At 42.0% G+C, this 24,017-nt stretch overlaps 1 protein-coding gene across 3 annotated transcripts; it reads right to left on the bottom strand.

The window, feature by feature from the left end:
• Positions 1 to 361: 361 nt before the first annotated feature.
• On the bottom strand, positions 362 to 23,323 carry ppp6r2a (protein phosphatase 6, regulatory subunit 2a). 3 transcript variants are annotated; one of them, XM_083935343.1, is made up of 24 exons: positions 22,941 to 23,323; positions 16,120 to 16,289; positions 15,284 to 15,538; positions 13,985 to 14,171; positions 13,669 to 13,806; positions 13,511 to 13,576; positions 13,258 to 13,370; positions 12,280 to 12,393; positions 11,199 to 11,325; positions 10,757 to 10,909; positions 10,393 to 10,617; positions 10,196 to 10,260; positions 9,742 to 9,857; positions 9,568 to 9,665; positions 7,995 to 8,075; positions 7,801 to 7,898; positions 7,505 to 7,562; positions 7,184 to 7,311; positions 6,947 to 7,071; positions 6,685 to 6,835; positions 5,992 to 6,086; positions 4,744 to 4,945; positions 3,258 to 3,365; positions 362 to 1,846 (listed from the first exon to the last, which is right to left on the bottom strand). In XM_083935343.1, exons 3-24 carry the CDS (start codon positions 15,508 to 15,510, stop codon positions 1,798 to 1,800), a joined length of 2,724 nt encoding a protein of 907 aa, XP_083791469.1. In that variant the 5' UTR covers positions 15,511 to 15,538; positions 16,120 to 16,289; positions 22,941 to 23,323; the 3' UTR covers positions 362 to 1,797. The 3 variants fall into 3 exon arrangements, with proteins under 3 accessions (XP_083791469.1, XP_083791470.1, XP_083791471.1); XM_083935344.1 differs by having other exon boundaries at positions 4,744 to 4,942; XM_083935345.1 differs by having other exon boundaries at positions 9,568 to 9,653.
• Positions 23,324 to 24,017: the final 694 nt, after the last annotated feature.

The raw sequence follows: 24,017 nt of genomic DNA, 5'->3' as shown, positions 1-24,017 counted from the left end.
AACTCCCGAAATGAGTCAGTACACCGACACTGACGCCTGCCACAAGTTAGTTTAAGTATATAAATGAACTAAGGATACGTTTGGGGAAACAGGAATATAAACCCAATGTTAAGTTCGGGGACTAAACCTGAATAAGACGGAAGAAAATGGATCTCTGGTCTTTAACGGCAGGTTCACGACCACAGCATCACTGAGTGTGTATTATAAAGTAGCTCACACGGTGTGTTGTTGTGGCTGCACACCTGATGACTACCTGTACAAACGAGCCCACAGCTGGATCTGTGCAGAGGTGGAAAGACAACAACCAGACAGGAAAAGCAAAGTTTTTGGTATTAATGTGGTCAACCAGACACTTTTAATTTCATTTTTTGTGTTTTTTTTTTTTAAACAATGATCGTAGAACCTGATCGCTGTCAAATGATTTGAGTAAGTACACCAAAGAGGCCTGGAGCTGTGCAGAAGCCAGACCTGCCCCTCTTTCCAATCCTGCTGCTCAGACCAATAAAATTAAAGTTTAAAAAACAAAACAACAAAAAAAACAAAAAAACCCATACAGCGTCACTCCCAGATGCCACTCTCGCCCTGTGAGTAAGTGCTCGGTGGAGAGAGGGAGAAAAAAAAAAAAGGAACAGACAACGATAGTAATCTCAAGATTGCTTGTAAAATTACTTTTAAATGTAGATAATATTTGTATATAGGTAGATAATGTTTGGTTGATTTAAGGGGGGTAGCAGTAAGAACTTAAAGGTCAATACAATCAGAAGGTCTTAGCTCACTAGCTAGGTCAACAGAGAACCGGTTACACATGCACTAAAAAGAAGAACTTAAAGGTTTTTAAAATCAGAACCATCAAGTTGAGATTATATCCAAATTCGTCTGATCTACACCTAACGAGTCCGCAGCGCTAGATTGATTCCTTTTAAAAAAAAAGAACAAAAATGTTAAATTTCATTTTTTAAATAAAATGGCTAATTGACATTATTGCACATGAGCAAAAGACAGTAATACTATTGGAGCTCTGTTGTGACCTGCCCCTCCTCCTCCTCCTCCTGAAGCACTTCAGAACATTCAGAAACCTGGTGACGTACGACGACGAGAGATGTTTCGTCAACAGCTACCGGAGAACGGGAAAAAAAAAGAATTAAAAAAAAACGGAAACCATGGATAAAAACCTTGATCTGGGTGAGCGGACAGATGAGACAGCCGGCAGAGATGAGGGTAGAACACTTACATTGTGCTATAATGTACAGTAAATGGCTGCATAAGTGCTTTTTCTTAAGCTTGAAGAAGAAGAAAAAAAAAAAAGTTTTCCAAAAAAAACAGGTGTTTATTGTTGAGGCATCGTTAAAAGTTAGCCTGTGCTATCCGTTCGGGGGTGACGGTGTAAAAATCCCTAACAGTGGGATTCCGACAGCTTCCGACGGGTGGGAGAGAAATTCTTTCAGGACATAAAAAAATAACGATGATGACGTTCCCCCCTGGGATTCTGTCGTTTCCAAAGACCGCTGCTACATTAAAACCGCACGTAATTATGTGCAACATCGGGAAAAAGGCTTTGAAGATGATTCCTCTGCGCTCCGTTCTGTCTGATGGTTTTGTTTTTTCCTTATTTTTCCAGATTTTTTTGTTTTTTACATGTTCCGCCGCCTCATTATTGGTGTTGATTGGCAGTGTCCAGGTCCAATAACGTGGCCGAGTGATTCGGTAAAAAAACACCCTAGTTGCAGTGAGGTTATTTAGGGGAGTCACTCTGGAGGAGGCTGACAGTCACTGATGGATTCCGCAGTGTGCCGGCGCTCAGACCGGCCCGTTGACTGACACTTCCTGGGGCGGTGGCGTTTCCTCTCTGTTGGGACGAGAGAGGATACGGTCACATAAACACAGAGCTGAGAGGATGAGCACCTCATGTGTGTGGGCTGAGCTGGGAGAAAGCACACAGTGGTAAACAAACTATAAAAAGCCTTCACAGAGAGCCTTTACCGTAAAATCATCCCAGGCTCTTTTTTGGCAAATAAACTCATCAAATAAGCCAGAGAGACCATTTTTTTCGTGAATCAGCGATTAACGGAGTTATCCCGGAGAGTGACTAACAACACCGGCAGTGGCCAGCCGTTAGCTAACAGTGATTAGCTCGGGGCAGCACGGTGAAGGCATTCAAACGTCTTTTTTAACCACCAATGCTGCTCAAAATAACAGCAAACCTCTGCAGCAGCATGAGAAGAGTCCCTACACACAAAACAAAGCACCAGAGTTTATTAAAGAGTGTTTTAAAGACTTACCAACTGGCCCCTGTACCAGCTCCTCTCATAGTAAAGTTTATTCAAGTGGATTACCAAAGTCAATCCCAAAGGAAGGAGCGCACTGATGCTTTGTTTTCTGTGTAAGGACTCTTCTCATGCTGCTGCAGAGGTTTGGTGGTATTTTCAACAGGATTAGTGGTTAAAAAAGACGTTTTAATGTCTTCACCGTGCTGCCCCGAGCTAATCACTATTAGCCACAACAGGCTGTTAGCGCCTCTCCAGGATTTTTCTGTTAACAGTTGTTACACCAAAAAATTGTCTCAGTGGCTTATTTGATGAGTGCATTTGCCAAAAAAGACCCTGGGGTGATTTTACGCCATCATTTCACTTTAAGACGTGATGAATAAACGGCCCAAAATTGCAAAATGCTCACCTGTGATTATTTTGTATCAAAACTATTCACACTGGCAGCGATGCAAATTTGTGCCAGTCGTGGACATGTTTATGGCTTTCAAAGATTATTTTCTACAGCTGCACAAGTCGTACATAGTGATGTTTTAGTGAGTCTCAGCGTCTTTTTTCAATTGTTCCCAATGAAAAGAGAGTGAGAAAAGGTGCTGAGCCTTTAAAGTGCCGTCACTGTTGCTATCCGAGTCCATCTGTGGGGGCAGATCATCCACACACGGATAGTTGCTGGTGAGTGTTGGGCTTTTATCCCCGTACATGTTGCTAACTTGTATTTAGCTGCGTAGTCAACTCTTTTTTAAAGTATTAAGCTATCCACCAAGCTAACCTTAATGTCGTCATAGAAACAAAAGGCCAGAGCCTTACTGACAGAGAAAAACACTTCAGACACAGGCCGCAAGACCTGTGGCTTTAGTCAATGTTCCAAACTGAATTAAAATTTTACTATCAGACAAAAGCACATCACATTTCTCCAGAATGAGTAATCGAAAAGTGAATTCATTATTTCAGCACGACAGAACATGTGTAGAGTGTCAGCAGGCGGACGCGTACCTCCTGTCAGTCTGTGTGGGTGCAGGTGAATCCTCAGCAGGCTGTTGCTCTGGTGCTTTAGGAGGATCTGACAGAGAGAGTTTCTCCAGAGACACCGGACTCTCCTCGCTGCAGGACACACACAAACAGTTAGCAAACAGTCCAGTACTAGCTCTAACGCTATCTCAGATAACTGTGTTACTGCGGGAATCATCAGGGGAACCAAATAGTGTCACTGATAGAACGGTCCCATCTTGTAAAGAGTCAGTTCTCCGTATCTTTGGTTCCAAAGCAGGTGGGGGTGCTATATGAATACTGTGAAAGTACGAAAACACTCACTCCACAGCAAACGTTAAAGCGTTAATGGCACCGTTTCTGGATACGGCCTATTGAGAAAGTGTGCCTTTAAACAAGCCATCAGGACTTGTGTACGGCTGTGATGTCACAACTTTACTATATACGTATAATGTAGGTAGAAAGTGCAGCTACACTGCTGTTACAGCCATTCCCCGACTACAGTGACAGAGTGTTTGGAAAATGACTTGGAAAATGCTGACCAATCAGAGCAGACTAGACTTTTTCAGGAGGGGGGTCTTAAAGAGACAGGTGCTAAAATAAATAAGTTATAGAGTGTGGTCTTTACCTACTCTGTGAAGTGTCCTGAGATCACTTTTGTTATGATTTGGCACTATAAATAACTGTGAATTGAATTGAATTAAAACGGAGCGTTTCAGACAGAGTGAATACAGATGTATTCAGACAGACAGGATGGGGAAATAATGTGTATTTGTAAACATGTTCCAGTAGAAATCCCATATTAAAGTTTGAACCTGAAAATGTGCAAAGTATTGGACCTTTACATAGTATAGTAATGTGTGAGCTCATGGTGACTGAAAGGACAACAAATTAAATTGGATGCATTTTGACTTTAAAGGTGGAGTCTGCGCTTTTAATCCAAATTCAGCAGCCCTGGCCCTGTAACTGGGAAACAAACAAAGTGGCTTGGACGGAAGCACGCAGCAGGGGATGTAGAAGGGAAAAAGAGCACTGACAGGAGGGGTGTAACTGTTTGTGTTGAGTTCAAATATCATCTTTCTCCAGAATCACAGACCCCACCTTTAATACTAAAGTGCAATAAACATGACCTGCAGTATTATTGGCACTGCAATAACAAACATCAATTGGTGCTGGTAAAGTAATAAGACTGCTCTTACTATCCATCTGTAAAGTTTTAAAATTCCTTGACCTAACTCTCTGAACATCCACATCTCAGAGTACCAGAGGAGCTCCCAGTATGTACTTTACTTAGACAGGCAAAACTGAATGAATCCAGTAATTTCAAATCCCAGTCCAGTCTATAATTACCTCTATGTGGTAATTATGTTTCAAATATAGATGTTTATACACACAGAGCAGCTTCTGGTGTATGACTGCAGAGTGGACTGGTCAATAGAGGAGGGTTTGACCACTCTTCCGACAGCAAAGCTTTCAGCTAAAAGATGCAAACCTTTTGAGGTCAGCTGTCTTGTTGCCGGGGGCGCTGGCTGTTTCTGAGGCGATGGCGGCGGCGGCGGCGGCGGGAGGAGCACCGGCTTTTTTGTCATCCTCCTCACTGTCAGATCCCCCGGAGGAGCTGCTGTCTGAGGCCACGAGAGGAGCCTTCTTCTGTTCTCCCACCGGCCAAGCACCAGAGGAGGCACTAACATCTGCTGACACAAACCGACAGAAAAATTCTATTTCTTTTGTTGTTCAAATCCATTAAGGTGTGTGTTTTAAGTTGGAAAGGTGTTTCCTGGCTAACAGACAGAAGTTGTTATAATGTTATAATGTATAATGTGGAATTATTATTATATCACATTTTTTTCACACAAATGTTTGTAGCTTCTAAATAAACTCCTATCTAGTTCTGAGCCACATTTTTGTGATACACTTTTTAGATCTTGGTGGCTTTTAACTCAATGTCTGACCCGGATACAGGATTTTAAATCATCGGACGTCTGGATCTTAAGTTATCAGAGAAACAAGCAGTGCAGGTTGCTCGGCTAGTGGCCTAACAGCAGCGGAGAAGCACAGACTTTAAGCGTGAAGCTGCTTTATTCAGTGATTTTACCGGTTTAAATCCCTGTGCCTGTTTATTTTGGAGAGGAGGGGACCTCTGCATATCTGCTGGCTCCCAGGAAAAACCTCCAGAGCGTCTGGGTCAGAAGTTAACAGAGAAACATGCAGCTTAGCCCCTCCACCAAAGAGCTGAACAGTGTTGAAAAACACTGATTCTTACCTTGAAACTGCTTTATAAAGTGTTTTACTGGTTTAAATGATCAGGTCTATTTGTTTTGGAGAGGAGGGAGGGGACCTCTGCAGATAATCGGCTGCCTGAGGAAACCTACTGATCGTCCTAATGTTAAGTTACCAGAGAACCCAGCTGAGCGAATGTTAGCAGCTACTAGCCTAACAGCGTCCGAGGAACACTGATTTAAACCGTTACACTGCTTTACTCAGTGTTTTTACCAGTTTTAATCACCTGAACCCTAAGTTGTGGAGAGGAGACCACGGAAGACTGCATAAAAAACCTCCTGAATGATGAACACTGAAGGAATCCTAACCAGGAGAAACTGACTGCAATGACGGCACTGCTCCGTGTTTAGTTATGGTTTTGAGTGAGGTACCCCTAGCAGCATAAAATGAGTGAGATATTGTACATTTAAGTGTAATTCAGTGAGCCAGCTGAGCTCTGCGGATGACGGTAAACACTCACCACTCTTCTCGTGGTTTTGTTTGGCTTGTTTATCTGCATCACCGCTGGCCGAAGCCGAGTCCACCACAGGGTTGCACCTCGGATCAGTCTCTGTACTGAAGAAAATCAACAGGAAAACAGAAGCGTGTCAACAAGTTGTAAAGAATTAGGCTCCAATTTTGTGACTGTGGTCTGTGTTCAATATGTCAAATGGTGAAAACGCATTACAAGTGTTACATGGGACACGTCAGTCTACAGATGAACAACTTTTCACTGTGTGGAATGACATTCGCTATTCAAAGCTTATTGTGAATCCTCATAAAAAAAGCAATTCAAAGGCTTCGATCACGAAACATTCGACTGTCTGGTGTGTAGTGCGGAACATATGATAGCCTTTACTTTTTCAAGCTATACGTTTTCATATGGAGCATTAGAGATATGTCATCCAGTGGAGTTTGGCAGAGCATGAGCTAAACGACGTGTTCTGCATCATTTAGCAAATCGCCGATGCTCCGCTCCAGATACTTCCGCCACGGAGACAGACCAAACACATAGCCCACACTGCACTGACACAGACCTGAATTAAAATGAGAAAAGTATCTCTTTAATGTTTCTGCATTACCCCCATAGTAGGGACTTCTCTCTTCTCTAATTACAATAGAAAATGTCATTTCAGTTATTTTTTCTTGAAGACATCCTAGGTTTGCTTCTCACCCAGAGAAAGGCTGGAACTCAGTGAAGTTGACCCAGCCACTTCCCTGCGTCCCTGCTCCACTCCTAGATGAGCTGTCCCAACTTGCTGGGGTTTGGGATGCTGCAGTCCCTCCAGAATCCCTGAAATTTGCTGTCCAGCCTGGGCCTGGGCCTGGATACAAGACAAAGCAAAGACTTTTTCACACTAAAACAAGCTTGTGATGAAAGGTCAGAAGTTAACTTGACATTTGGCCGTGTTGTGTGGGTAGCTGCTGTCCTCTACCTGTTTCTGATGTGTTCTGCTCAGAGTCCTCGTCCTCGTCAGATTCAGATCTGTGGTCCCGCGCCCTGCCTCCGTTCTCCAAGCTGTTGCTGGAGCTTTTCTCTGAGGTTTGGGAGACCCCAAACCTGGTAGAGAGAGTGACAGATGACAGGGTTAACAACAGACAGATGAGAGAAATGCTGTGTTCTAAACGCTGCAGTGAGCGAACCAAAAACTAGAAAACGTGACCAGGTTTACCGTGTTCTGGATTTAGCTTGCGTTGCATAGTTCATCTCCTTCTCCTCCCAAATGTCCTCCTCTTCTTCAGCATCATCAAACTGGCGTATCCTCTCTTTACAGCAGGCTTCAAAAGCAGCCGCGTTGGCCTGTGCACAAACAGACATTTGAATGACATCAGTTTGCAACATGCATCAGGTTCAGTAGAGCGTGGACCGGCCTTGGTGTGAGGACATTAACAGTAGTAGATCTCATGTTAATATCACAGATAGTAAAAGCAGACTGACTTTATTAGTTAGAGTTTTTTAAATGAACTGAGAGAAACAAAAGCAAAACACTTACACTATTATCATCAGCATCTAGATTGAAGTTTATTTCGGCAATTCTGTCAAATGTGGCACTGAAGAAAAAAAACAAGAGAGATATTGAACTATTAGCACACATCCTGTATATTAGAAGGATTACTGTGGGAATAAGACACCTACACTGAAGTATTAAAATAACACAACCGACATAAAACCACAATCAAAATAGAGCAACGGAGAATGAATAAAATGTCTGTCGATGTTGCACATGTTGGGATGCAGAGATTTTCCATGCAGAGTGGCAAGTCTAGTTCACACAAAACTTTGACCTACTTGATATTTTCATCATGCTCGCTGAACTCCTCGTCATTGAAGCCAAACTGATCCACAAAGTTGGCAGTCATCTGTTGGATCTGATAGTCAGAGAAGGCCTGGGAAGGTCAAAGGGCACTTTTTAGAGAGAGGTCACTACAGATGGATATGTCTTTATCATAATAAGTAACGGTGGTGTGAAGTGTCCATCCTACCTGCTGGAGAGACAGGTCATTGGGGAAGGGGCTCTCCATGTCGTCGTCTTCACTGGATGAGTGCATGTTGTGGGTGCTGACCTGCAGGAGACGGTGCAGGAGTTTGGTGAACTTTTTCGTGTCCATCATTATAGATGTCTTACTAGACACATTTGACCGTCACATTTAAAATGTATTCATGAAAGCATAAAATAGAGAAAACAAACACTTGTGCCGTAACATAAAACTCAGCGTGTAAAACCTAAATACATTTTTTGCTTTTGTTGAGCAGATTTACAGTCATCCTACACTACATCACTGGGTCTTTTTCCTTAGTCATATTAAACACCATACCACTGTCAATAGAGCAAAAAGGATGTCATCATATGAGATTTTGATATCATGAATAGTGTCGGTTTCCCGGTTTTCACGATTATTAATTAGGGAATTTATTATTTGACACTGTAAAAGGAAAAGGACAGACAAGCACTCTTTTTGTCTGCGTGGGTTCTCCGGTTTCCTCCCACAGTCCAAAGACATGCAGGTGTTCGGTTCATTGATGACTCTAAATTGCCCGTAGGTGTGAATGTGAGTGGTTGTCTATCTCTGTTTGTTTTAATGTACCCTGTGATAGACTGGCGTCCTGTCCAGGGTGTACCCCGCCTCACGTCAGATTATCATTCATCATGTAACAACTATTAACGGAGATATCCGGGAGAGTCGTTACCAGCCGAATGCGGCTAACACTATTAGCTCGGGGCGTCACGGTGATGGCATTAAACTGGCTTTTTTAACCACTAATCCTGCTGAAAATAACACCAAACCTCTGCAGTAGCATGAAAAGTATCACTATACATTAACCGAAGCATCAATGGGCTCCTTCCTTTTGGATTGACTTTGGTAATCCACTTGAATGGACTTTACTATGAGAGGAGCTGGTACAGGGGCCAGTAGGTAAGTCTTTAAAACACTCTTTTAATAAACTCTTTGTTCACTAACTACGTTGTTGATGCTTTGTTTTCTGTGTAGGGACTCTTCTCATGCTGCTGCAGAGGTTTGCTGTTATCATGAAAAGTATTAGGTGTTAAAAATACTGCTCCAAGCTAATCAGTGTTAGCCGCATTACATTACATTAATTAGTGTTTGCGACTGTTAGCGCCTCTCCAGAATATCTCCGTTTATAGTTGTTCCAAGAAAAATATTGTCTCGATGGCTTGTTTGATGAGTGTATTTGGCAAAATAATCCCTGGGATGATTTTATGCTGGAATATCACTTTAAGGCTGGATGTTGATGCTGCCATGCTCTAAAATGAATGAAGTATAAACAGGACCCCTACAATTAAAACAACACTTCTGTCTTTTGTTTCTTATATATATTAGATTTATTAAATAACAAATTTGAAAAGAACAATCTAATTTGCTGAGAAGCCGGTACCGGCTGCTCTGACACTGAGCTGGGCTGCTCTGTCCTGTCCTGATAAAGTGGCTGCTCTGAACACAGAGGGCTATAACTGGGAAGGAAGAGGAAATGAGAGGAAGTTACAATAAAGCTTTTCATGCAGGGGGACCTGAGTGTTACTCAATGATATCTCACCAGCTCTACCGTATTCCTCCTGTTAGTCTCTCTCAGGGTCTCGTCCACGAAGCTCTCCCAGCGACCCCTGCAGTCTTCTGGCAGCTCTGTAAAAACAGCTATTTTCATTTTCACTGACTACTCAGTTTAAATGGTAACCCATCAGTCATCAGGCCCACTGAAATATATTGTTACCTTTGATGAGGTCAGTCATCTGGGCCTGTACTGGTCCTTTCTCCAGGTTCTGCACCACCATGTTGGCAATTCGGGTCAGATGACCCATGTTACCTCTCCTGGTGCCGCCCTCACCCCTGAGATTTACAAAGACACACACACTTATGACTACTTTCAAATGAGGTCAAGTAACTTCACTGCAACACCACAACTGGACTTGTCTTAACTAATCTTCAGTGATGTTGCAGCACATCATTTACTGAGGTCTAGGAAGGGATCTCACAGCCACGGTATTAAGATACACACTTACCAGTTAAAATATTGCTGCATATGTTTCTCCTTACTTTAATCACATACTCAACAAGAATAAAAAGACAAAATATGTTTGCTTTAACATATTTCAAGCAGCAACATTCAGCTGCAGAGGTATGATGTGGTGGAAGAAAACCTATTTTGACATAAAAGAGATCCTTACTGTATTTTATCATTTTCCTCCCACGCATCAAGGATCCTTTGTACGAGTTGACACTTCTGGAAGAGCTGAGGGTTCAACAGAAACACATGATGGAAATAATTGAGGAAGAGAACCAAAACCTTGCAAACAAAACAGCAGAGGAAGTTTTGGGTTAAGTACGGCAAGTACAGTTCATCCAAGCTGCTTAGGTCACCTACATGTGCTACGAGGGCATTGTGGAGGGAGGTCTGTGGGTCACTGGTCCTGCCTGTCTCCACTGCCTCCCCCTGGGCCTCGGGGTTGGATGACTCAGGCTGGCCATCGTGGTTCTGGAGGCCTGGGATGTGCCGCTCCTCCGAGGAAGGATGGTTTAAGATAGCCGCCACACACAGCTCCACTTGGAAGTGCAAAAAGTTATTCCAGGAGTATTTGAAGAACAGATCCTATTCAGAGTCAGAGAGATGTAAAGCAAAGTCAGTGGCATGCTGCAAAACTAAGACTGCCTGCAAGACAGAACTGTAAGCAGCAGTGAATTGAAAGGACAGAGTCCAGATGTCCAGAGTCAGGCCAGGATTATCCTACCAGTAGTAGGTCCATGGTGGCAAGATTGCAGAGCTCCTGGCAGATACTGGGGGCACTAGTCTGCAGCAAGGCTGCCACCAGCCTGGCCACGTGAAGGCGGGCGTTCCCCAGTGGCTGCTCTAGAAGGCCAACAGTCGTCAATATTGCACTTTTCTGCAGGGGGAAAAGCACAACGTTGTTTTGATACCAATACAAAAGAACCCAGAAGATGCAAGAAAACAAGGCTGTCGACCAAAGAAAATCTGGACTGAATTCACTATCAGATAATGCAGTATTTTTAACCAGAAGCCTAAAATGTGCTGTTAGAGTCACTACCTATCAACAAAAAATACTCCAAGAATGACAGGATGAACTATAATCACTTTCACAAAATCAATCAACTACTAATAATTTAATATACAGTTTCGAAGAGCTTATGTCCAGAATGTCATGTAATTCTTACCTTGGGGGGATCCATAAGAAGCTGCTGGAAGTCCTTTAAATGGGGCTCAATGGCATTTAAAATACTGCTGCTGACAGTGTAAGACCTTTCATAACCCTGAGAATACAGATCCATCAGCCCTTCCAACCTGGGACACACAATCACACAAAAACATTAAAGGTTGAATATGTAGAATCTTTATTAATAGCTATATTTAAAAAATAATAATAATAATACACCCACATGGTGTTTTGAGGGGTACAGAATGAAGGTATTTAAAAAATGTTTGGTTGTTTTCAAGCCTTTTCTCAGACAGGACAGAAAGGAAATTGGGTGAGAGACTGAATTAAAATTTTTACATTTTTGACTACGTTTGACTTTCTGTCACATTCTGTTTACATTGTAGCAACCAATAGCGTTGCGGGTTGCCAGGGTTGTCTGTTGTCGGGTGCAGCTACTGTAGGCTGGCACTGGGTGAAATAGAGTTTGTCCTGCAGCTGTGTTATTTGTCCCAGCAGCTGAGTGACCGGAGACGGGCAAAGACCAGAGTCACTATAGGCCAAGCATTCACTCCATGGACTGAGAGAAAGGAGTTCAAACGCACGCCGAAATGGCTACGTTTCTCCTTGATCTGAAAGCTTACTTTCATGTTTACTTAGCTGTAACGGCTAACAGTAACGGCTAACTGAAACTGTCAGTCAAACTCCTCTGCATACTTGTTTTTATGGTGTGATTTGTCGGAGGGGATGTGTTGAAACAGGTTCAAACAGACTCCGGTCTCCTGTAGGCTACTGGGCCAGGTCTGACTAAAATGGCAACCTGACTGCTGGAATTATTTTTTGTTATTGCGACTACGATCTTGAGACACTAGATGGTGTTGTTCTGCTAATTTTACATATTCAACCTCTAAGCTACTAGACTTGAAATTAGTCTTTTTAAATATAAGCAGAAGGGAGCAGTTCCTCTATTTGAAACCTAATAGGATTAAATACAATACAAATTCACAAATGTGATTTTATTGTTTAAAAGACCCTGAAGGATCAGTAGCCAGGAGCTCCAAACATTAACAATAGAAAACTTGAGAGGAAACACCCTGACTCACCCAGACCTCCTGGTCTCCAGTAAGGTAAGTAGCACTTGAGTTCCGTTAACAATGGACGCCTCACTCCTCTCCCCCTCAAACATGTTCTTGAGGAGCCCCGCTACACTCTCTTGCCTGAAATACAAAGGTTTATGTTGTAGCAATTTAAGAAACAAACAATCACAACGCGCTAATGAGGTGTTCTCCTCTTGAAGCCAGAAAACCTGTTGCCATTGTTGATGCTGAGGGGTTTTGGAAAAGCATGGTGAAGGAACCATTGTGAAGGACACAAACTGGCACAAAAATCAAAACTGTTGTCAAATAGGCTCTATCTGCAAATCCGTAGACACACAACAACCTTTCAAAGGACTCTTCCCTCCTTTGGGAAATGTTCAAATCCGGAGTCAACAATGATATAGAGGAGTGTTTCAGTATGTTTACAATTCCTGCTTGTGTGGACATGTAAGAGCACACATCTTACTGAGTCGTGTCAAACACATGAGAAGAATCAGTTAGGTGACACCATTAACCAACAGCAGATGAGGAAAAAATGTTTCACTAGGTTATTCAGCAAAGAAACAAATCTGGTGCCAGTTTTTATTTTGTTTCTAATCCACTGCAGCCCAAAAGAAATGGCAGGTTTTTCAATGCACAGTCACTCTGAATAGTAAGGTTGTCAAAAGCTTGGATACTTGTTTAAAATGATACAATTCTCCGTTAACTCTATATTCCTTAGTATTAAGTGATGAAGCTATTACAGAACAACAACACAGACGACACAGCGTACCGTGACTTTTCTATACCAGCACTGTGTGCAGGTTGGGGTTTGTGTGCAAAGGACTTTTTTTCCATGGTATCGAAAGAGGTATCAAGTATGTTTTTTATTCTAGTATCGTACAAAAGTTTTAAATGCTGGCGTTGTGACAACCTTTCTAAATACCACAAGCAACTGGACACTTTCCCCCCTAAAGCTGATACCAATAGGAATTATAAACTTACGACTCTAGTACAGCCAATAGTGGGTCGGCCTCCATGTTCTCCTGCATCTGATTGGCCTGGTCTCGACTAAGGCGGATGATGTCACAAAGCGTCTGGGATGCATTTGATTGTCTCTGAAAAGTAAATCATTAAATAAGAAAAATCTTAATGAACAGATAATGCCTTTAAATGTTGTTCATGTGTATACAGAATTATGGCTTCTTCATCATGACAACTTGGTGACAGGTGAACTCGCACCATGTCTGACACTCACCTCCTCATCTTTGCCAGTATGGATGAGCTCTGTGAGTCTTTGTACCAACTTCTCCTCATTTAGCCACTTGGGGGGAAAACACATGAACTAAGTTAGATTCTTTTAAAGGCTGGAGTTTACTTTTGGGAAGTACACAAATACATATTTAGAGAGCTTACATGGAGGACCTCCTGCCTTAAGGGGGCAGGCTCCACACAACTGATGAGGCGAAGCAGCAGGTCCATCATGGCAGAAGCATCGATGTGTTTCAGCACCAGACCAATGAAGCCTTCCTTTTTCTTTAGAAAGCTAATTACCTGGAAAGTAACACAACATGCTTAATACTTTTGATTCCATATTGCTGCCCAACGCTGGGTGAATGTGCTGTGAATGTGATACAAAACACCACAGATGTGTTTTGTACTGTATGTCAGTCTTTTGCTGTGAAGTACAATCGTTAAACTGTTGCTTGAGCCATGATCTTTTTCAATATACCTGTTCGGTTTTCCTGGCAATGAGATTGCCGATGGTTTTGCTGAAGAAGCTGGCCAGTAGCGGGTTAAGGGGTGGGTCCTGCTCCAGGAAGTGATAGAGCACCTCCAGGAGAGACTCATCTGCACCCAGCTTATCATTTATAATGGACACGTCTGAAGTCAGGAGCTCACAAGCAATGTTGGGAAACCTGACAAAAAAATTACAGAAAGACATTTAGATGGAGTCTCGGTGTAATTATTTAGAAACTATTTATATATACGAATGTTCCCTGCAACGGACATTTAAAAAGAGGCAGCCGAAGAGTACGTGGTAGTCTGATGGAGAGGTGGAGTGTTTACTGCAGATTTGGTCGGATGAAAATATTCAAAAACAGTCGGGCAATAGTAAATCTCCCAGGGGTGATGGCGTATAAGCAAGAAGCATTCGAGCAAAGGCTCGGATTATTTCAAGTAATGCGAGTGCAAGCGGGAAGAGGGAGGGGGGACAATCATGCTAAAGCACGGCACAGATCATCTAGGCCATTTTCACAGATTGACTGCTCCATAAGTGACAAAAAGATGTTTTAAGATTCTCTATTGTGACATTTGAATCCACTGTGGAATCAATTTTTTTGATAAATCCAAAAACTGGATGGCTCATTTGTGGAGAAAAGTCCGTTCTGTGAGTTTGGTGTCAATTGAGCAAAAAATCTGGGAGGTGATAGATTTAACAAGTTTAGCCGTTTTTAAAAACTGTCAAAATTGCTGCCAGAAGCATGGAAAAAACATGCTCTATTAGGTCTACAGTTTGGTGTAAAGTGCAGTTTTAGTGAGTTTTACCATGTATGCTTGATTTGTTATGAACTTTTAAAGTTTTTAATTTGATCGAGACTATTACTTTACAAAGCACACTGATGAAGTCTGGCACAGGTTTGGACTTGTGTGCAAAGTTGATGCTCGGCCCCTAATAAATAAGACCAGAGAAAAGGGTACTGAACACAGCCAGGGGTGACAATATTACAGAAACAAAGATTTAGATGTTCAATATGACAAAAAAGACAATGAAAGTTCATTAAATACAGCCACAATTACTTGTCTTGGTTATCTGCCACAACAACTAAACAAGAACTGAGAACAAGAACTAAGTTAAAGAGATACCATAGCCCATTTTAATCCAGCTCTGTGTCAGACACTGCCAAACACCGTTCTCTGAACACAATGCCCACATTGCCATGACCCAGACCTATTGACCATATACTGTATATGTGCATAACCATACGCAGCATTTTCCACTGTTCACATGACCATCCTGGGGACTCACTTAAAACGGCTCCTCTCCTCCAGGTCGGCGGGCGGCTCGGTGGTGATGAGGCTGACCAGCTCCTGCATGCAGTGGTCCTGGGAGAGGAAGAGGAGTAGCCGGCGGTTTTGGGCCTTGCACTCCTGCAGGACGTCATCCTCCTCCATCAGCTCTCTCAGCGTCACGTCCTCCCTGTCCAGCAGCTGGTCGATGTGGGAGGTGGTGTGCAGGTCGAACTTCCAAAACATGGTGGCCGCTGGGACGGGGGACACAGCCCTGGGCGGGAGGACAGGAGAGTGAGGAGGGAGGGAAAGTAAAGGACAAAAACAACGAGACAGCGAAGGGTGAGGCAATACGGAGAGGCCCGGCAGTGGCCAGAACAATAAAATAAAAGGGTAGGAAAGGAAAGAAGGACGCAGAGGAGAGAAACTGATGTGAACAAATATGTGAGCTACAGGACTAAACCAATAATAGCCAATAATAGCTGGAGCAAGCCAGCTCTGTCACTTGCAGTAAGTCACTTTATATCAGGGATTACGTTTACAGGAAATGCAACATTTGTACCAGCCTTTTACTAATATCAATAATGATCAAATTAAGATGGAGTATTCCTATTCATACTGCATTAATGTGGGGCATGAGGAACAACATATACTCTACTGTATGTGAGTTGGATCTTTCACATGAAGCTATAAAAGCCCAACCCATTATTTGCTAAACCTACAAGTTGATGGTGAATCAGATTATCCAGTTAAATCAAAATACTGCATTATTTACAATAAGGGTTACAGTTGCATTAATGTGGTCCAGGTAAATGTATTAACTGTAGAAAGACACAGTAAAATCCTCACACGTACCAGTGGATGAAATGTGAATATCTTTAATCAGACCTCCCCCACGGGCAGGCAGGCATTTGTGTTTGTGCAGACGACAGAGAGTGTGGCGAGGCCTGGCATTTATCAGCATGGGTCTCCTCTTAAAACGCAGGCCTCTTTAGGAGATGAGACGCTGAGAGGCTCACCATAACCTGTACGACACAAAAAAACAGCAGAGATCATTAATCAACTGTGCAAGATTTTAGAAGAAGCGACACTGTTAACAGTCAGACATCTTTTTAGATCTGTAACCAGTGGGGAATGCTCTAAGACTGCAAAATGTCACCAAAAAATAAAAAATAAAATTGCTGAAATATGTACTGCTGTGTGTACATTTCATTGACTAAATACGCGCTAGAAAGCTTTCATCTTTTGTTCAGAGTCAGTTACTTATCACAGGTAACCGGCGCAACTTCCTTCTCCTTCATCCTCACAGCGCCAAAGAGCTTCACACAGTCGGACGCTCAGTTTCTTCTGACTTAAATAGGGAAGCGTAGAGTGGGTCGTTCCACTGCAGCCAAACTAGACGGTCATTGGATAAATGTTCGGCTTTGTCCCGCCCATTGGACGCTCAGCGTCTCTGGGGGTCTATGGGACAGTGGGCTGGCCCGGACGCTCGGCTTCTGCATGATGATTGGATGAGCTGTCTGAGGCAGAATCCTTTTTTGATTGACAGCTAAATGAGTGAATCAGCGATCTTGAAGAATAAACATCCAGCGGAGCATTTTCGAAGTTTTTCATTCCGTTGTTCTGAACTGATCCGGAGACTTTACTGATCCCCAGAGACTTTGTCTTTGTTAAAAACGACTAGCATCTTTGGCGACTCTGCTCTGTCACTCTGCAGTTTCTTTTCCCAACGAGCAGCGGCAGCTGCGGAGCCTCTCCCCCCATCACGATCACTCACACTCAAAGGCAGCCACACTTCACAGTAGCCTGGCACAGCAGCTCAAGCTGCTAGCATTGGCAAGCTGCACATCATCGCGGATAATATGAATGTTGTCGACCGGATTTTGGGGAAGCCATTTGATAGTCTTACTTACGAAGAGAAAAGTTAAACACCAGGGCAGGTCAACTACTTTGATTGAAGATTGATTTAGTGCAAAAGGGTTAAGTGGGGAAAAGTACCAGGTCTTTTCAGGTCTCCTGGTATGAAAAGGTGAGCTGGCTGACTGGAAGTGCTCTCACAAATAAAATGTACTGTTGGCCATGCCTCTTGATGAAACCATCTCAGGGATGTGTTGTATGGTCAAAAATGGATTTTAGGGATCTATCCAACTTTGACAGGGCATACAAAAGGCATGAAAAAAGCAATGAACATGTGCGTGCATGTGCAAGGTTCAGCGTCAGGGTTGAACATGCAATAAATGAAGGTGCTCACATTCAAGTAGCAAAGGATAATGAAACAGTCAAACAAATCAGGACTTTCCTGAATCGCCTTATTGATGTGACTTCCTTGCTTGGCCGTCAGGAGCTGTCATTTAGGGGGCATGATGAGAGTGGTGAATCATCCAACAAAGGGAATTACAGGGAGTTTACAGAAACATTAGCAAAATATGACTCTGTCCTGGCCACACACTTCCAGTCATCAGCTGTGTTTTCTGAGATGTCCCATTCAATCCAAAATGACTTGATCACTGCTCTTTCAGCCACTGTTTCTGATGAGATCAAAGATGAAATTCGGGCTGCTCCCTTTTTTGCATGGCAGGTGGATGAGACAACTGATATAGCTTGCGGTGCCCAACTCTGTCATTGTTCACTATGTGGATAGTGCAGGTAAAATTCCAGAGCACTTTATTGGATTTTTTTTATGTTTCTGGGGGAAGAGATGCTCAGTCTGTTTTGAAGTCTTGAATGAGAACATGCAGAGCTGTAATTTGAGGGAGACATGTGTGGCACAAACCTATGATTGGGCTGCTGTCATGGCTTCAGCTCTCACTGGTTTGCAGGCCAAAGTTAAAGCAATAGCCCCCAGTGCAATGTTGGTGCATTGCTATGCAAACAGATTGAATTTGGTGCTGTCTCAGGGGGCTAAATGCTTATCTGAGTGCAGAATCTTTTTTTGTATCTCTCCCTGGGGTTGCCAGAGTTTTCTCAAAATCCACAAAAAGGAAGTCTTTTCTTGAGTCTGCAGGCTGCTCAAGGTTGCCCAGAAATGCTCCTACTCGATGGAATTTTACATCACGGATAGTGAGCACTGTGGCAAACAATTATGATACCCTCCTGGTGACTTTTGAGAAGATCATTGCAGATAGGACCATGGATGGTGACACAATATATTGTGCCAAAGGCTTTCTGAAGAAACTGGAGGATTTTGAGTTTGTGTTCATGTTGTACAGGTATGAACAAATCTTCTCTGAGACTGACGTGGTGTTTGATATTGTCCAGAAGAGATCTATGGATGTTCTGTTCTGCAAGAAAATAATTGAGTGTCTTCTTGCTTATGTCAAAGAGAAGAGGTCAGAGGGGCTTTCCAGGCTGTGTATGCCAAAGCAGCAGATCTCACATCGGACCCGCAAACTGAGCCCCTGAGAAAGCACCGTCTGTCACAACTGCAGGATCCCAAGGAGCGCTACAGAAATCGGGACACGGCCATCCTAGACAATCTTTCAGAGCAGATACCTCAGCGTTTTGCTTCTTAGAATTAGTCAATCCAGGGTAATTTGATGAGATGAGACAAGCGTTTCCAGAGGAGGCGTTTCAGAGTGTCCTGAAAAGTTATGGCCAGTTCTTTGATTGATGGAGACTGAGGTCTGAACTTCAGGTCCTGTATTAAAACCAGGACTTGCAGGGCAACAGGGGAAAGCTGTGTGATTTCTTGCTGTTTCTGAAAGACGAAGAGAGGAGCTTCTCCTGCTTAAAGCGGCTCAAGTCTTACACCCGCAACACAATGGGCCAAAGCCGTTTAAGCAGCCTAGCTCTGCTGGCCATTGAGAGGACACTGGTCAAGTCCCAGGAAAAGACAACTAGTTGGTACGACAAGGTCACAGACAGGAACAAAATAGTAGAATTTACATATAAATAAACAACACATTTATGATGTAGGCCGTAAAAACTGAGCTTCCCCTCCTTTAAAGACCAGCAGCCCCCACTGATCTGCACAAATACTGCATGTGAATGTATACATGTATGTACTTGTAATATATATTTTGCATTGGCGTTTGGCAGGTGGGCGACATATTTCTGCATGTGTCAACAATACACATTGTTGTTCATGTTTGTTACTCTTTGTTCTCATTCATATTTCTACCCTCTTATTTTTTTTTTCAATTGAATCTCTCCAAACTAACTGACAGGGATGAGTAGTAATCTCAAGCAGGGTAAAATGTGGATTCTCATGTTGTTAGTAACTGTGGTATTAAGATTATTGGCCTTTCCAGCTGACTGCTAACGACAATGATGTCTAAAAGACAAATATACAGAATTAAAGATTAATTTAGACTTAGACTTCTCTTCATTGATCCCTTTGGGATGACTCCTGCAAGGAACAAAACAGTGATACTACTTCCATGTATTCCACAGGAGCTCCTAAGGAAGTCCCCTATGAAGTTAGTACCCAGGAGTCACTGCCCATCTCCCACTGCAGGCTAAAGCCCACCTTTTCAGACAACATCGTTCTCCAGGACCTGTACTGTAGCACTGAACACTCTTTTAGATGTGCGTTTATGAGATAAAACATTTCTGATGATATCTAGCTCTTGGTCTTATGTGGCCACAACTAGGGCTGCACTTTTTTTATTTTTGAATCCCCATCAAGATATCACCTTGCACAATAAACACAGGCAACACTCAGGGACTTTTTGGGTTAGTTGAAAAATAAAATCCTTTCAGTTTTTTTTTTTAATTCAAGAAGCATATTTTAGCAGCAAGACACAATTAAGTACACTTTAATATCTGTTTATTTATTGCCATTAGGGGTGGGATAAAATATTGATACAGCAATAGAGGCATTAAGCTTAGAGTCTATGGACTTTGTTGTACACTGTTTCATCTAAACCCCGAAGCAATTTTAGTCAAAAAAGTCATCTAAGTAGATCAATTCTGTGAAACTGACACCACAATGAAGTAAACAAATGCATAATTCCTGCTTTTTTATGGGTATTTTTTGATTGTGATATACCGTAGATGATTGTCTTGCAATGTATCAAGTATTGCGAATCACTGTATCGTGAAACCATCATTATAGTGGACAACATATCGTTGAAGTACAATAACGTGAGTTACTGTGATTCCTACACCTGATCACAAGTAATATTGTTGTTACAATAAACAATTTCCCTCTGGGATTATTAAAGCATTTCTGATTCTGCTTCAACATTCAACATTGTCACATATTATCATCATATTCATGCAGTCCTACCCAAAATAGACACATCAATATAAAGTTGTGACACAAGCTCAATTTTCTAAATGCGTACGTAGGCTTACTCTTGGCATTATTTAAGAATATCAATCAAAACTATAATTTGAACAAATATTTAAAAGACATGGCATCCAACTTTCTGTAAAGGTCTGGTGAAAAATGTGGGATTCAGATGTCCCCAATATTAACCTGTTCAACTTCACCTCTGCTTTGGTGAGTCTATCATTCATAATAAACGTATGTTGTAAATGTGCACACTAGTTTCAGATTCCTCACAAGACAAACTGACAAGGAAATGGCATCTCCACGTTGTACACTACCTATTTTCTGAACTTCTTCTATTTTCTGAAAATGATTTAGGCTACAGTCTATAGGCCCCTTTTACATATTACTGTTATCATAAACCTTCAATGTTAACTTCTGGAAATGATAATGAAAGATTTTAGGCAGTTTCCTGGCTGACATGCAGGTTATTTGTTGTTGTAACTTCACTGAAAACATACACAGCCGCTGTGTGTGCATGCTCATCACTCTATACTCAGATTAGAACAAGATTTGGTCGACATCCATTTATTGTGTCTCATCAGCACCACAACACAAATGCATCTTTAATAATGGCGAACAAGTATCTGATGCTTTTGTGACTACCCAAGCATGTTTAGTTTGTTTTTTTTCTTGTGTGTTGACCGTAGCAGCTTACCTAGCCAACCTAACTCCCCCTCAATGACAAAAAAATATATATCTTGTTAAAGAGAACGTATCTCTCTGAGCAACATGTTATCAACTGTTGATCATGGAAGTAAAACTGAAGGGGGAAATCAAAGTGCTTCCTCCTTTTCCTTTTCCTTTTTTCCTGAGGACCCCCCTTCCCTGCACATGCTGCAGCAGCATCGTCCATCTGGCATACATTTACAGAGTACACAAGTGCAATAATAACCCCCTGAACGCTCCCTGTGGACACTGAGCAGGAAAGCAAATGCTTGACTTTACATCCAAAATAGAACCCACCAGAGGCAACCTCAACACAAACAGACTACTGGCACGTTTACAGACAATGAAAATAGGAACAATGGCGCACATAAAGGGCATATATGTGGAGGTTGTGAGTCAACAATCATCTGTAATTAGGTAAGTTAAAAAGCAGTGAAAACAAAAGGAAATTCCAGCTACACTTTCACATGGACTCTCCTATACTTGCCGAATTTAAATAAAGATGCAACTGGTGGTGACTGAATATGTATCATACTGTACTAGATAGCTAATGACATCCACTACCAAATGATCAAACAATCTACAATGATGCAATTCTGAGGACAAACAAAAGCTGCATTTTACTCAGCCTGTTGTTGCTTAATTGCACTTAAGTTGGACAATTATGTGAACAGACCTGTTTCTAATGTTTGATACAGATGACGGTCCCAATAACAAAGTAAGTCATGACTTTAGATGTGACATGTGATAGCAAATGATACATGGATATATTTTTGAAACGATAGCTCAACCAATGACTATGACTATGTATCTGCTTCCAGTCTTTGTAATATTTTTGACATAGGGGAGCCCTCCATGTGTTAAGACTGTATAACAATGAGTGGCACACCGGTGAGTTACTAAGTAAATGTAAACTGAGCTGCCATAGCCTTGGCATGAAGTGGCCGTCAACTGACTAGCTGTAGGAGCTCAGATTTCTGTTTACTTCAACTCCACTGGAGGGACCACCACAGAATAACAATACGAGAGAATAAAAACAACGGGAATTTGCTTTACAGCGATGGCATTCCTCGCGATTAATTCGTCAACAAGTTAAAAGACAAGTTTAAACAGGAGGGCCCTTTCTGTTTCTGTATCCACCCGTAACTAACGTAAACATGAGGGTAAGCGGTGTGTTAAGTTACTTTATTTCAGAAACTCAGCAAGAATGACTGCACTGAATAACACAACGTAACTAGCTTCTAGCTCGTTAAGTAACTCTCGAGATAATAACGACATCTTAAAAGGCCTGCAATATTATAAGTTATATATTGCAGCTATTAAACGCAACGTTAACTTATTGACTACGTTGCGTTAACTTCTTGACTGCGTTACGTTAACTAGCATTAAGTAACCTAAAAGCTAACGGTCAACAGATCCCTTGGGCAACGTTAACCGATTAGTCAACATTAGTTTCATAGTCAATGTTAACTGTTAATTGGCGAAATGAAGGCACTAACTTAGCGAACAATGTAGCTGCCGTTAGTTCCTTCTTTCCTCTCATTAACACGTAGCTAGCTGAAGCCGAGTAGCTCCTAACATCGACCGTGTAGCGTCACTGAGCTGAGTTAACAGTTAGCCAACTTCAACAGCTCAACAACTCTGGTTCAACTTTGTCGGTGCAGCAGCGGAGTTCACGTTGGCTAACTGTTAGGTGTTCAAACTCAACACGGTCGCACCATCAAAAACTCACCTTTGATTCAAAGTCCGCTGCTATTCCCTCCGTCAGGACTAGAGTGTAAGATGAGTTTTGCTACCAAGTCACTAGCTCCCCAGCTAACTACGAGCTAGCTGTGTCTGCTAGCACACATTAGCTGTGTGCGGATAGTGATTTGTTTTGAAGAAGGGTCAGTCTGCGACAGCACAGGCTGCTGTGAGCTAGCTCAACTTAGCTATCGTTAGTCAAATGTGCCTTTGAAGTCTATCAAATACACACTTCCCCGGCATTAATGGCTACTTGACATTATTAACAACACCTGCTATTTAAGATATATAGTGTACGGTTCGTACTCACGCACAAAGTTATTCAAACGCGGGGCTAAGTTTAGCACGCAAAGCAGGAAAAACTCAGTCATATTTTTCGAATCAAAATGGCGACATGGTTACGGGGGCGCGCAGTAGACCTCCACTGGGACGAGCATTGACTTCAGACACACAGCAGAGCAGGACTGATGCGACACTCATAGTTTTACACATCAAATTAAACTAATACTGAAATTCTAAGGGCCTCTATAAGTATAAAGTATTATGATGCACAAAGAGGCGCTTATCTATATGCCACAGGTGACCTTCATACTTGGTACCAGTAGTCTATTTTAACCATAACAGATATGCTTTAATGTTTTTTCAACATGATTCTAAGATGTGTTATGTGGGCAACGGATTTGAATACTCTGCTTTAAAAATACCCCCTCCGTTCAATCCACGGTAAATGCTACTATCCATCATTATTGTGATTTAGATGCAGTTCTAAATACATTTAGCTATAGTGCTACTATTAAATGTTTTAAAGTTCTCATATACCAATAATGCTTCACTGTTTTCCAATGTAGCCTACAGAACTTGGTGACACAGCTATTTATGCAAAAGAAACAAAATGCTCAAATGAAGCGTGCAATGGGTTGCAACATGTAGGTCACAACAATAACAATAATTAAAAATAATGACAATTTCAATCATAATGTGAAATACTTTTATTTCCTCACTGCCTTTGTGTAAATTTTTAAATTTAAAATACTTAAAAATGCTGTATATATTGTTCCTGTTCTTC

Source organism: Echiichthys vipera, assembly GCF_963691815.1.
Source record: "Echiichthys vipera genome assembly, chromosome: 20".
NCBI lineage: Eukaryota > Metazoa > Chordata > Actinopteri > Perciformes > Trachinidae > Echiichthys > Echiichthys vipera.
The sequence above is the reverse complement of the archived record's forward strand: the minus strand, read 5'-3'. Positions and strand labels throughout refer to the sequence as shown.

Coding starts and splice junctions, on each gene's coding strand:
- ppp6r2a (XM_083935343.1), bottom strand. CDS start 15,510: ATGTTTTGGAAGTTCGACCTGCACACCACCTCCCACATCGACCAGCTG. Junction 13,807..13,984: donor TTGCCAGGAAAACCGAACAG/GTATATTGAAAA, acceptor GTTACTTTCCAG/GTAATTAGCTTTCTAAAGAA. Junction 1,847..3,257: donor CCCACACAGACTGACAGGAG/GTACGCGTCCGC, acceptor TCGTCCCAACAG/AGAGGAAACGCCACCGCCCC.